This window comes from Festucalex cinctus, chromosome 7 (genome assembly GCF_051991245.1).
Source record: "Festucalex cinctus isolate MCC-2025b chromosome 7, RoL_Fcin_1.0, whole genome shotgun sequence".
Taxonomy (NCBI): domain Eukaryota; kingdom Metazoa; phylum Chordata; class Actinopteri; order Syngnathiformes; family Syngnathidae; genus Festucalex; species Festucalex cinctus.
In genome coordinates this window covers 5,981,431-5,996,010 of record NC_135417.1, presented here as the reverse complement: position 1 = coordinate 5,996,010, position 14,580 = coordinate 5,981,431, and the positions used below count along the sequence as shown (strand labels likewise).

The 14,580-nt window shown below is 37.4% G+C and overlaps 2 protein-coding genes across 3 annotated transcripts; one reads left to right on the top strand and one right to left on the bottom strand.

Annotated features, from left to right (window-relative positions):
* The first annotated feature begins 3,059 nt into the window (after positions 1-3,059).
* LOC144023003 (myeloid cell surface antigen CD33-like) lies at positions 3,060-10,410 on the top strand. Of its 2 annotated transcripts, XM_077528250.1 has the most exons (12): positions 3,060-3,174; positions 3,779-3,856; positions 3,939-4,331; positions 5,700-5,996; positions 7,709-7,808; positions 7,900-7,932; positions 7,998-8,030; positions 8,097-8,138; positions 9,079-9,114; positions 9,191-9,268; positions 10,053-10,080; positions 10,165-10,410. In XM_077528250.1, exons 2-12 carry the CDS (start codon positions 3,811-3,813, stop codon positions 10,225-10,227), a joined length of 1,149 nt encoding a protein of 382 aa, XP_077384376.1. In that variant the 5' UTR covers positions 3,060-3,174; positions 3,779-3,810; the 3' UTR covers positions 10,228-10,410. The 2 variants fall into 2 exon arrangements, with proteins under 2 accessions (XP_077384376.1, XP_077384377.1); XM_077528251.1 differs by lacking the exon at positions 8,097-8,138.
* Positions 10,389-12,645, bottom strand: LOC144023005 (uncharacterized). The gene is made up of 5 exons (XM_077528252.1): positions 12,570-12,645; positions 12,364-12,483; positions 12,098-12,244; positions 11,013-11,123; positions 10,389-10,921 (listed from the first exon to the last, which is right to left on the bottom strand). Exons 1-5 carry the CDS (start codon positions 12,613-12,615, stop codon positions 10,734-10,736), a joined length of 612 nt encoding a protein of 203 aa, XP_077384378.1. The 5' UTR covers positions 12,616-12,645; the 3' UTR covers positions 10,389-10,733.
* Between the last annotated feature and the right edge of the window lie 1,935 nt (positions 12,646-14,580).

Genomic DNA, 14,580 nt, shown 5'->3' with positions numbered 1-14,580 from the left:
TATACTTCAATCTTCATCGTGCATTTGACTATACAATTTAATTTGTCATTAAAAAAAAATAAAAAAAAATAAAAAAATAAAAAAATTAAAAAATAAATAAATAAATAAATAAATAAATAATAATAATAAGTCATAGGTTAGCATAAAAGCCAAAATCCATATTTTCCACATGGTTTATATTTCATAAACTAACTGAAAGAATGATTCAAGTCATTTTCTTCTTTTGCTTTTTATTCTAAATGAATCTCTTTAAATACCCGAGTAAACACTGTTGGTCTCATTTCCACTTTTGCAAATGGAAGATGTTTATTTGAGGCACCATGAACTTCCCTATTTGTATTTTTGTGCTTGCCTTGTGGATAATATTGAATCATTTCATGAAACCGTGTCAACAGGCACACATTGGAAGCTCTTACTTGAGCTTCCTTCGTTTCCATATTTTCATCAGTGGAACAACTTTGTTTTGAAATGAATGTTTTGTATGATATTATGTGTTGGATTAAAAAAAAAAAAAAAAAGACGTTAGAATAGCATTTCACACATCTGCTCAGAGTTCTCAACTTTGGGGTGCGAATCAGGTTCTCCTGTCTAGTTTGCATGTTCTCTCTTGCTTGTTTGAATTTTCTACTGTTTTTCCTGCTTCTTCCGACAGTCCAAAAACTTTCGTGTTAGGTTTACTGGGGGCTAAATTGTCCATTGGTGCAAATGCTTGTTTGTCTAGAGGTGCCATGTGATCGACTAGCGACAAGTCCATAGTGTAAGCAATAAGAAATGACTAGAAAATTGATGGATTTTGTCTTCTTGTCCTGCCAAGAATTTCATTGTGAACAATAAATTAACTTTTCCATAATATTCTAATTTATTGATGTGAACTTATCATATATAAATTAGAGGTGTCAAAACTAGTGCATTAATTTTGAGTTAATTTAAAGTTCCTTTAATGCCACTATTTTTTTCTAACGCATGATTAATGTCCGCCCCTTATTTGGAAAGTAGCTCACTCGCAATGCAGCAAACATATCCAGTCAAATTTAGCAGTAATACATTTATTAATAATGCATATATTTGTAGAGACTGGGATCAAGTTGCAAAAAATGTGCAGAATTTCATAGATTAGATTGCTCTTATTATGAAAATAAAAATTCACTTAACTGTCACCATTATCTTAAAAAAATGTAATTATGCCATCTAGTGGCAGAAAAATTACCAACACAAATCAATATCACCTCCTCATCTTTTTAATTTTAACTCAATTTTATGAATGAATGAAATTGCTATATCAATGGCTAAAAAATGCAGCCATATTCTATTAGTTTTTATTTTTTCGTTTTTTAATGAGTATAACTTAAAAAAAAATTTCCTTGTTCATTTAGAAGAGAAATAATAGTTGCGATTAATCGCGAGTTAACTATTGAAGTCATGCGAATAATTATAATGATCGCCTGACACCCCTAATATAAATAATAAAACATGTAAATAATAAAAGACAAACAAATTCCCTTTCAAATTTATGTATTAAAAATGTGCAGTCCAATGCATGAAATTATCCAATATACAGCTGTATTGAAAACAACAGCAAATGTAAACATTGCAGTGTATATTTCAAACTAAAATAAATCGTCTACAAGCAGTACCTGAAGTCAGAGGTGTCATCATGACAGGATTTCCTCTTCTCACATGATGCGCATACAAGCAGGAAGGCAGCAACAATTTATCATAACAATACTGAAACACCAAAAAACAAAAACATCTCCACCGAGGCCTCATTTCCTGATCCTGACAAAATCAATTTCTGGCAGATCGGGTGACATCACGGCTCCCCAACAAAAGCAGGGTTCAGAATTCCACGAACATCTGGATGACAAATGTCTTGCTCCTGCAGAGCCAGGTGGACATAACGAACGCTCTCCGTCGAGCTGACTTTTTTCACAGAGCGACTTCGCTTTTCTTGAACGCTCCAGAGATCTTCTTCACGTTTGGCCAAGAAATCCTCCAGCTTGACTTTGTCTTCTTGAGGCCGTCCCCAAGATAGTCTCCTTGGACTCGGGGTGATGAAGCTGGAGGACGCCAAGTTACCCATAACAGGAAGGTTCTTGATTCGGAAAAAAACAAAAACAAGAGGGAAACATGAGCAAATATGAGTAGAAAAAATGAGCACATTCAGAAATGTTATGTCCTTACTCACGAGTGTGAATGTTCCAACACTGAACCTGAAATTGTTTTCCTCCCCATTTTAAGTGTCTGCTATTAATGGCATCTGACTGACAGGATTTACGTTTGATCATGGCAGTAACAATACTAGTTGATCACTGCTGATTAATGGCTCTGCACTGCATAATCAGTAATCTCACAACAAATCTATCAAACAGGAACACACAATCATTTTTAAAGAGGAAATATCGTCTACGTGGAAAGATTTGCTTTGTTTGGAAAATCTGGTTACAGGGAAGCTGGTTCATTTATCGATTAGCACAAAAAAATATTTATTTTGTATTAATTATGAACATGCACTTATGGAGCCACCTATTCACATATATTTATTTCAATACATTTTTTTTCATGTGTGTGTTTATTTTTCTCCCCAATTTTAATGGAGAACAACACATAGTGGAAATTTATCAGCACGTTTTGAAGATTTTTTCTCTGAAATGTTTTACAAACAGACCCCAATCCCCCTCAAATGTCCCCCAATTTTCCAAATGCGTTTCGATGGGCGTCAGTTAGATGCCAATTTTCACTATTCGCAAGCTGGCATGTATTTTGTCCATATTTAAGTTGGCATTTTTGTAATACATCTGGCTAGTATCTTGTCCTATGTTGCCCCTATTCCCACCTCCCGGTAGTGCTGGTGACAACAATATGTATGTAGTGTACTTTATGGAGCCACCGTTGCTTAAACTCTAATTATGCTGTACTGAAATAAGAAGGAACATGACTGAAACATGAAAAAAAAAAAAAAAAAAAAAAAAAGAAGGAACATGACTTTTGCCTAAGAATTGAGACCACCCATTCATTTGCATCATTACTTGTCGCTGTCATCTTGTTTAAAACCTTCCTCACGTTGTCACACTTTTGAGATTTTCACCTGCAGATCATATTGTCATAAGAGTTTTGGTTGTTATTTCTTTTGAGTAAATTCAAATTAATTGATCAGCCAAAAAGAAGCTCCAGCAGGTAAGAATGACAAATATTTGTTTCACATTTCACAATTTTTATGACAAATGTCATTTTTTTCAGTTTCCAGTACATTCTTTATGTGTCATAATATGTAATTAAATACATATACACAATAAATGATAAGTGGGTGCAACGAGTCAAAAATGAAACAGATGGCAAGGAAATGATTTCAGCTAAAATCACTGAAGCAGAATGTCACAGGTGCTATTAACACATTCATTGCCAGACCAGCAAAAAAAATGCATCATTTGACGTCTTTTTCCGTCAATGGCAGTGAATGAGTTAAACATGGTAAAAATCAATGAAGCAATTATAAATTGTTGCTATAATGTACAGCAGGGGTGTCCAAACTTTTTCCTCTGACGGCCACAGACAGAAAAATAGAAAGCTGCAAGGGCACACTTTGATTTTTTTTTAAAAGTTATTTATTAACACATTCATTCCCAGACCAGCAAAAAAATGCATCATTTGACGTCTTTTTCTGTCAATGGCAGTGAATGAGTTAAATGCCATCATATGACTATAATAATATAAATCACTACTATAATGAGGCACATATTTCAAATTATGATGCATTTTGGATGTGATTTTCTTTTCACAGATTTTGTTGCTGCTGAATCAGATCATAGAAATATGAATATACGGAGAAGCCTGATGGTGTTGTATGTGCTCATAGCAGGTAACGGAGTCTTCCGCTATTTCCACTATCATTCTTTTATCAGTCATCCATCCGACCATCATTTTCAATATTTCTCTTTCAGCTTGTCATGCTGCTTTGAATGGCGAATGGAAGGCCAGTGTTGTAAAGCGCATTGACGCCTTGGTAAATTCCTGTGTGGTGTTACCTTGCTCCTTCAGCCATCCTAAGGAGCATCTCCCCAGTTCCAGACTCCGAGGAATCTGGCATCATCAAGCGCAACTTGACCAACGCATATACCACAAGGATGAGACAAACGTCTTAGCGAGCTTTCGAGATCGCACTCGGATGTTGGGGCATTTGGCCCAGGGCAACTGCAGCTTGGAGATTACGAAACTCAAAGACTATGACAACGGGCCTTTCTGTTTCCGTATTGAATTAGTGCCGACAGAAGGCGATGTCGACAACCCTGACAAATTCTCGTTTGTTGAGGACTGCGTCAAGTTGAAAATGCTACGTAAGTCCGCATGGAATTCTTTGAGGGCCTTATAAGGTGGAAAAGCACGATATAAATAAATGAAGTACCATTTACCAATTTTTACCAATCTGGAGTAAACATTTTTGACTGGCAAATATGTTTGAACATATTGAACATATAGTATGTTCAGGCATACTTGGAGACTAAATACTAAAAAAATAAAAAAAATAAAAAAAATAAAAAAAATAAAAATAAAAAAATTAATTAAAAAAAAGCATTTTTTTTCCCCCACCTCCATAATGCCAGAGGGTATTGATTTTGGATTTTATTTTATTTATTTATTTATTTTTGGGGGGCTATATTATCCATCCATCCATTTTCTTGACCACTTATTCCTCACAAGGGTCGCGGGGGCTGCTGGCGCCTATCTCAGCTGGCTCTGGGCAGTAGGCGGGGGACACCCTGGACTGGTTGCCAACCAATCGCAGGGCACACAGAGACGAACAACCATCCACACTCACACGCACACCTAGGGACAATTCGGAGCGCCCAATTAACCTGCCATGCATGTCTTTGGAATGTGGGAGGAGACCGGAGTACCCGGAGAAGACCCACGCGGGCACGGGGAGAACATGCAAACTCCACCCAGGAAGGTCCGAGCCTGGACTCGAACCGGAGACCTCAGAACTGGGAAGCAGACGTGCTAACCACTCGACTACCGTGCCGCCCCGGCTGTATTATACCAACACATTAAAAAATTAAGTAATTAAACATTGTTTATTTGTCATTTTTATATATGATTTGTAATTATGTCTCCAATGCATGATTGCCATTTTTTTCCCATAATGCCACAGGGTATGCGCAAGTCAATACCTCGTGACGTTATGCTAAAAAAATGCTAAGTTGTTAGCATTTAGCAATTTACAATTGAACGTATACATTTAACGATATATGCCAGTACATTAAAAAAAATTTAAGTACTTGACAGTATGTTCGAAAGAATTTGTAAATATGTTCAAACATATTTACAAATATAATATAATATTCGCCAGTAAAAAAATGTTTACTCCGAATTGGCAGTTCCACGCTTCCAAAGCAGTAGTGTCAAAGTCCGGTCCTCAAGGGCCTGGGTCCTGCATGTTTTAGAGGTTTCCCACGTTCAACACAGCTGATTCATTTAAGCTCATCAGCAAGCTCCGCAGGAGCTTGATAATTATCCCGATAATTGAATCATGTGTGTTGGAGTAGAGAAACCTCAAAAACATGCAGGACTCAGGCCCTCAAGGAGCAGATCTTGACACGTGTTCCAAAGAAATTGATTTTCCTCATCATTCATGAAAGCAAGTTCAGTAAATTTCCATCATCTGTATTATCCCGTAGAATTAACTGTTTGATTTATTGTTATAGCTGACCCTCCAAAACCCATGCTGTCCTACGCAAACACGGCAAACGAAACCCGTCCCTTCACCGCCGTCTGCTCAGTGACCTACACTTGCCCCACCCACGCGCCCTTGCTGACATGGAGCATGGGCAACGCACACGACGTGACCACCGTCACCAAAGAAATTCACGCCGGCGTTTGGGAGGTTCAGTCCATCCTCATCATCGTTCCCCAGGCGAAGGACGACCACAAGGACGTCATTTGCACGGCCACATTTTATGGAGCGATGTCATCCTCTGACAAGTTCACTCTTTTTGTCAAACGTGAGTGAGTTCATGATTTCATTGAAAGCATAGACAAGTCTCTCGACAGGACTGGACGGGACGGGACGTGGACAGACTCGGCATGACATGAGTGAGGAACACTTGACTTGGCAAGACATGAGAGACTTGAGTGGACGTGGAGACTTGAGTAATCATGGAGAAACTTGACCAGACGTAAAGAACTAGACCAGACGAAGAGAAACTTGACCAGACGTTGATAAACTTGACTAGACGTTGATAAATTTGACTAGATGAAAAATAAACTTGACCAGACGTTGATAAACTTGACTAGACGTTGATAAACTTGACTAGATGAAGAGAAACTTGACCAGGCGTGATAAACTTGACTAGACGTTGATAAACTTGACTAGATGAAAAAAAAAAATTGACCAGACGTTGATAAACTTGACTAGACGTTGATAAACTTGACTAGATGAAAAAAAAACTTGACTAGACGTTGATAAACTTGACTAGATGAAAAAAAAACTTGACTAGACGTTGATAAACTTGACTAGATGAAGAGAAACTTGACCAGGCGTGATAAACTTGACTAGACGTTGATAAACTTGACTAGATGAAGAGAAACTTGACCAGGCGTGATAAACTTGACTAGACGTTGATAAACTTGACTAGATGAAGAGAAACTTGACCAGGCGTGATAAACTTGACTAGACGTTGATAAACTTGACTAGATGAAAAAAAAAAATTGACCAGACGTTGATAAACTTGACTAGACGTTGATAAACTTGACTAGATGAAAAAAAAACTTGACTAGACGTTGATAAACTTGACTAGATGAAAAAAAAACTTGACTAGACGTTGATAAACTTGACTAGATGAAGAGAAACTTGACCAGGCGTGATAAACTTGACTAGACGTTGATAAACTTGACTAGACGTTGATAAACTTGACTAGATGAAAAAAAAACTTGACTAGACGTTGATAAACTTGACTAGATGAAGAGAAACTTGACCAGGCGTGATAAACTTGACTAGACGTTGATAAACTTGACTAGATGAAAAAAAAACTTGACCAGACGTTGATAAATTTGACTAGACGTTGATAAACTTGACTAGATGAAGAGAAACTTGACCAGGCGTGATAAACTTGACTAGACGTTGATAAACTTGACTAGATGAAGAAAAACTTGACCAGACGTTGATAAACTTGACTAGACGTTGATAAACTTGACTAGATGAAAAAAAACTTGACCAGACGTTGATAAACTTGACTAGACGTTGATAAACTTGACTAGATGAAGAGAAACTTGACCAGGCGTGATAAACTTGACTAGACGTTGATAAACTTGACTAGACGTAGACTCTAGCAACCCAGCTTAGCACGCTCAACAAAACAAGACAAGACAAGTCAAGACAAGACAAGACAGGACAAGACAAGACACGTGAACAAACCCTACTGACTAAATACAACACTAATGAGACACTAACAAGACACACCTGTGAAACACAGCGAGCAGAAGGCACTAATTAGGTCAACACACACTGTGAAGGGGATTGACACACAGGTGGACCTACTCAGACATATCGAGACAGGGGAAACACACAAGAACACCAGACAAACACAACACACTCACATGTCATGAACTTTGTAGCCTTTGTGTGTATTTTGGTTTGAAATGTCTTGATTTTAGTTTATGTAGCATGCAGATTGTCTTTTCTATAGGATCGTAAAAGTAAGTTTGTTTTTTTCAGGCACAAAAAACCATCACCACATCATCATACCTACAGTAGTTGCAGTTGGGATAACTGTGCTCTTTGGAGGGCTCTGCTTTGTGATGGCAACAAAATACAAGTGAGTCATGCAAGAAACATCTTTATGGAACAAAGTGATTGATTTAAGTTCCGGTTTTCGTTTAAAACCTTTTGTGTGCGCTCTGCTCAAGGAGACGCATTGCGGAACTTCAAGATCAATACAGGTGAGCGCTGATGAGAATCCATTTGTTATGTCCATTTGAGGAATGTTCTTGTTTTTGTCACTTAGCATGCGGAACCGGCTTTCGAGGTTGTCCCGCAGGTGAGAGACTTTCACATTGTCCTGACTTGTCCGTTTTGCATTTCATCAAATTCAACCCATTTGCAGGACGCGGTCGGATCATTTGCAACTAGCCCAAGCTAATCACAGGCAAGACGCACATACGCTCACGATGAATTATTAATCTTTCACAAAGAAACCATACGGCTTACTTATGTAGTGCAGAAAGGAAGTACAGCTAGTTTTTTTAAAATATTTATAGATAGGCCTGTGCTTGATTTGAATAGTTTCTGTTCTTTATTCCGAGATGCTGGTCCATTTTCAGCAGTTTTCTCTTGAAATGACTTTGCAGCTGTACCAGTTCAACTTCAACTGTGAATAATCATTTCTTTTAACTACCGTAAGTCAGTAAAAGGCCCGATTGGTGCAGATGATGCAAGGTTGAATTTGGCAGAAGCCGTTTTAGTGTTGCTCAACCCAGAATGTGTAACTGTGCAGCCAGAAAAAAATGACTTATCGGCGCTTTTGAGGATTTCTGTTGTTTTTGTCATTTAGCTTGTCATTTAGCGCTCTTTGGGAGCTTAACACAGTTTGTTATTTATGTAATAGTTTAGTTTCTTGAGATGGTAAATTTGGTCTTAGCTGTAATTATAAAAATATATTTGACTCTGTGTATCTATATTTTATGAGTTTCGCTTTTTTAACTCTTTTACTGCCACACATTATCAAAAAAAACTTTGATATGACAAAGGCTTTGATCGTTCACGAAAAGAGTTACAATGCTTCCATCTGCTGGCCATAGTTGAGTAGAGTGTTTTTGATTCCACAACCCATTGACCAGGCAGCGCTGCACTTAGAAAAAATATCAAATAAAAAAACGTAGTTGACGTCATTTAACGTATATGGCGGCATACGTCGTGATTTTACTGATCGTTATTAAACGTTTTTGGCGGTCAAAGAGTTAATAAATGTAGTAGTGCACAATATTCACATTTAAATACAACTGTATACAGGCATGGTTCAAGAGCTTTGAGACCTGCAGACAAATGTTAGATTTTTGTGCACTTATTCCCTGTATGATTCATTGCAGGAGGCCAAGAGACAACATGGTGGAGCTGAATCATATGTAAGTGGGTCAAAGGAAAAACATATGTCTAAGTGAAGACAATCAGTCCGATGGTAACTGTGTCATATTGTAAAAGTGATCCACACAGGCCAAACACTTCGACATCGGGAACTGGACAGAAATGCTGGAAACCTCGTCTGCCATCTCCAAAAAGGTACCGAATTGCAGAAGCGGTATTCAGGCCACACAGGGAAGAATAAGAAAGTTTGTGAATCAAGGATAACAATGAAATATTACATTTGTAAGATAGCTTGATCAAAGTTAGAATGTTATGAGAATGAAGCGCTTGTTTTGAGAATAAGGTCAAGATTTTTTTCCTTGCAGTTGAAATATTTGAACTTAATTCTTGTAAAACTAATCTTACATTACAAGCATTAATGTTGGGAAAATGAAGATGTCAAATTCTGAAAAAGAAATCACGTATTCCAAAAATGTTTCAGTAATGTTGTCATGACAAAACCTTTGAGAAGGAGTATAGTTGGACTTTTATGAGAAAAGGTAGCTATATAAAAGGTATATATATATATATATATATATATATATATATATATATATATATATATATATATATATACATATGTGTATATGTATAGGCAAAAACATTTATAATGTTTATTTATAGTTTTGTCTATATTGGAATTTTATTCAGAATTTTATTGTCTTGATATAATGCAATAACATCATAGTATTGGTTAAAAAAAATAATAACTGTCTTTGATCATAGTTGTGATCTTATTTTTTTTCTTGAGTAAGTTCTTTTATGATAAATTTGTAGTGTTCTGCTAAAGTCATAATGCTTAGAGATAAAACTATAATCCCATAATAATAATAAATACTCCCCAAAAAATTCTATTAACTACAACAAAAACGTTCTAATGCTGTTTATTTATTTATTTATTTATTTATTTATTTTTTGTCTTCCTGATGTTCGCCAACAGCCAGCCGAGATCTTGCAATTACAAACCGGTAAGAGCCTTGCTTCTAATCATTCCGCAGGACTTGCTGATGTGATGATGATTTGTGACAGTAGCATCTCTTAACCTCTTCCAGGAAATTGATGATGCTGATGATTACGAGAATACAGCAGATCTCAACGTGTACGGGAACTGCTGATGTCAATGATGGAATTGAACTATTTCGACAATTGAAATATAGAGTGTTTTCTTTTGCTTTTACTGCATATATTCAGGAGGACAATGACTTAAAAAGTGACGTGAAATGGAACCAAATAAACAGACTGGAAGTGAGAACGAATGAATAATGACAAAATAAAATAAAAAGAGGAACAAGAACTGACACATTATTGGTATTTTACGAATCGGAATGTTTGTCTTTCACTTTCACTGCTCATCAAAAAAGTCCCCAACGCCAGTAAGTTTCTTTTTCTGCTTAAATGACAATGCTAAAATGTTACATACACACTACAGCAATGGTGTGTTTGAATTATTGCTCATCATACCAATCACTAGAAGTTCAATATGGCACCTTGTGGGGGAAAAAAAAAATCCTCTAGGGTTTTGGAAATAACTGTTGCTCTACATAAAGACGTCCTGGGCTATAAGATGATTTCAACATGGTAGCAAAGACAATACAGCAGTTGAACAGAACTGGCCTGTGTGTCAAGGCCACATAATGAAAGTGAGCAGTGGCGCTACGAAGAGCAACAGGCCAGCTATTGGTCTGCTGCCGCTGTTGCAGTAGTCGCCCTCACAGCAGCTGATTTGGCCGATGATGCCCTCCAGTTGGTCTGCATTGGTGCACATGTGTTTGGTGGCACAGCCCTTCCTGGTCCTGCTTGTCTTGTGATCTTTGATTTCCAGTGAGAAACAAAGTCATGCTTTGTGGGCATCCATGCGTCATGTTTTCAGAGAGAAGGAGAACTTTGCAGTCTGGTTTACCTGCCGTTGAGAAACAGTGGTGCTGGCTGCCTACACATTCGAGAGTGGCATTGCACCGTAGCCCATTGCAGGTGAAGCATTTTCGACCACTGGGCCTGGCCTTGCTGTAGTCTGTAAGATAAAATTATTTTGTTGTGTTTCCTGTTTCAGTAGTTTTTGCACAACTTGCTGTTCTCTAATAAGGAAAAAGAAGGAAGCTTTATTTATATAGAACATTTCATAGAAAAATGAGCTTTTCTTAAAAGCATGTGCAAACAAATGAGTTAAGAAATAAAAAGTAGTCACTTGAGGTGCGGAATTTGGGCTCAAAAAACAGAGAGTCAAAAATCCAAAGTAACAACAGAGAGCAGGGAAAAGAGCATAGTTTTAAATCTGGATCGGAAACTTCCATTTGGATCTTACCCCATTTGCATGCAGCATAACAACTGAATGCTGCTTCACCATGTTTGTTTTGAACTCTGGGTTCCACAAATTGACCGGCGTCTGCAGCCCTGCTAGGTTTTATTCCAACAAGGAGGTGAATGGCAAAATCCACGTTTTTTGTTTGTGTAAACACCAAAGACATCTACAGCCGTGTGCCTTTCTGTGACTCGTCCAGTCTCTCTGTATCTCATTTGCAATCTGCTGATGCTCAGTGACCACTTCCGTCTGACAACTTCCTGTTTGACGCCTGCAGTGGTGAGGTAGTTTTGATCAATTCTCAAAAAGGCTGTCATCTAGGTTTCATGTGAAAATGAGAACAGCATGACAAATCTGACTTTTTAAATACCAAATATAATTGCAGGATGAGCTGAAAGTACTGAAAGTTGGTGTATTAGAAAATTTTTTAATAAGAAATTCACCTGTAAAAAACTATAGTGCATTTTAGGTTCATCCTGAAATTTCACCCTATCTAAGAGTTTGAGTCATGTAAACTTTTTTTTTTTTTTTTTTTTTTTTTTTTTGTGCACAATTCTGAAAAAAAAAATCTCTCCATGCAGTTTTCATTCACCTTCTCATTAACACAGCACATTGGCCAATCTGGCGTCTCATTTATGTTGCATTTTACTAAAGCCCCCCCCAAAAAAAATAAAAAATAGTGTTACCCCGTGCAGCAAGGCTGTTGCACAGGTCGGTGGTGCAACACTGGTTGGTGATGATGATCCTGGTTCCTCCAAAATTGACTGCGTCTTGGGCACAGTGTTCAGGAAAGCTGCAGTTTTTCCCATTGATGTCGAGATAAACTGACTCGTCTATAATGAAAGTCAAGAGACAACATCATCACAGCTTCTCGTGTTTACGAGTCGAGAAGGCTTTGCTGGCCCACCACTGCATGACACGCATGCTCGCTAACAATACTAACATACTGTACCTGAATATATTTTAAGTCTGAATGCACTACAGTGAGTCTGCCGTGGAGAGCATTCTTTTATTGTGCCAGTGCAGTTGGTGGAGCTCTCCGATGAACACTCATAACACTTGAGCGTGTCGGCTGGGAAACACAGGAAAATCACAATATTACATTCATTTTAGTAATAAGTTGAAGCTATTAATTATATGCACACACAAAAAACTTGCCTTTAGGAAGAAGTAAAATCCCAAGTAGTCGGAGCATGTGATACATGATGCACTATGGCAAGCAAGTGACTTTGGGATGTGTTTCTACTTTATGTAGTCAGCTTCGTCTTCTTCTAGGAGTGTTTAAGCATTAGGGTAGACCACGCCCATCCATCCTCCTTTTCACTTGAAAAAAAATTACACATGCATTGGTATGACAACATTTGCGTCCTGTTTTTATTTATTTATTTGACTAACCTAAGACGAAGGACGACACATCGACGTCACTATTTACAAGGGCCAGCTTTGAGAGGGATGTCATCCGCTGGCAAATTCAAAAGTGAGGGACTTTATACTTTCATTGAAAGCAAAAACAAGTGAGCTGAAGCAAGGTGCCTACCCCGGATTTTACTGGCAATTGAAATCAAATTTAAACTAATAAATTCTAAATTAAAAGTAAAAAAATGAAAAACCACTACAAAAGTGCTTTATAATAGATAATGTGTCAGGTCATGTGCAGAATTTGGACCCAAAAGCAGACAGGATACGGAAATTGAAAAACAGTCTTTATTTACCAAAAAAAAAAAAAAAAAAGTAACAGCAGAGAGCAGGGCTGGATGCAGATGGGCTTGAAGAAACAACTTGACGGGATAACACATGACAGGACCGTAAGCATCTGCATAGCAACCGACAACAACATCACAAGTGACCCAGCCCAAAACACAGTCACAAGTTCACAACATCATATTTCTTTCTCATTCACATACAGTATTAGTTTAGATACAGGTTTATTGACAGTACAATAAAATGCTGATAAGCAGATGACAAAAAGCAGTAAACTGCTCTTTAAGATGGAATGTAGGAATGCTAAATTACTCAGTAATTAATTTTATTATTAATGCAGTAATGTGACTATTATCCTACAAATTTGAACTGTAACGCAACTAACAACTAGGATTAAAAATCTAGTACTATATGTAAAGGGGTGAAAATGGAATTTAATTGTTGATTGAATATTAAAAGCAGGAAAAATATTAGATAAAGGTTCGAGATTAGGACAACTCAGGTGTCTAGTGAGTAGGTTAAGTCTAGAAATCAAATGATTGATAAGAATTTTGAAACATAATCTGATGGTTCCTGCCATTAGCCACCCACACAATCACCCTTCTATGTCAGAAGAATTATGTCAGTGGAATTAAGCCTTATTTTTTATTTTATTTTATTTTATTTTTTTAAAGTGCCCTTAATTTATGATTGTACGTGATTTCAGGACAAAGTTAGCCGTCATGCTGCCAGCAACAACATCAAAATAAAATCATTACTTGGTAAGGTAAGGTTTATTTTGAAATTAGCCTTCTCACCACATTGGCGGTGTACGGAGCCTCCTAAGTTGACACGGTAGAAAAAAAAACAACAACTTTGCGTTCCCTCGCAAACAAAAGAGACGAGGACGGAACGTTTGTAAACATGAAATAAAGCAGTGGGAAAGCTTTCCTGAAGCGACGAGGATGGAGCATGTATTTTTCCACTGCTTTGTTTACACGTCGGTTTTGTTCACATGGAAGATAACCCGGAAGTGTTTACGGCGCAGCTAAGGTGACATGGTAGGCGAAAAACAACAGCTTTGCGTTCTCTCGCAAAGTTTTTTTTTTTTTTTTTTTTTTTACCATGTCACCCTAAGGGGCTCCGTAGGCGGTGTTGCCAGATACTCTGTCAAATATTCTTCACAATGTAAACTGTTTATTTCACTGTAAATCTTGCTGCTCGGGTATCATGCGGGAGATCGGTTTGAAATTGGGGGTGAGTTTGACATTACATGTGGAATTTTATGAACCTGAATTTTGAAAGGGAAACACTTATCCAGAGGCCGACTCCACAAAGGGGCGCAACTTCTCATATAAATGCAAATACTTGACGTGTCATCAGTGTCATGCATTACACAGTAGAAAATCATTTCCCTTTTGTTTTTTATTTATGAATAGGTAATGCTTCCAACGCCACAGAACAAAATACACATGCCATAAACTGCCAC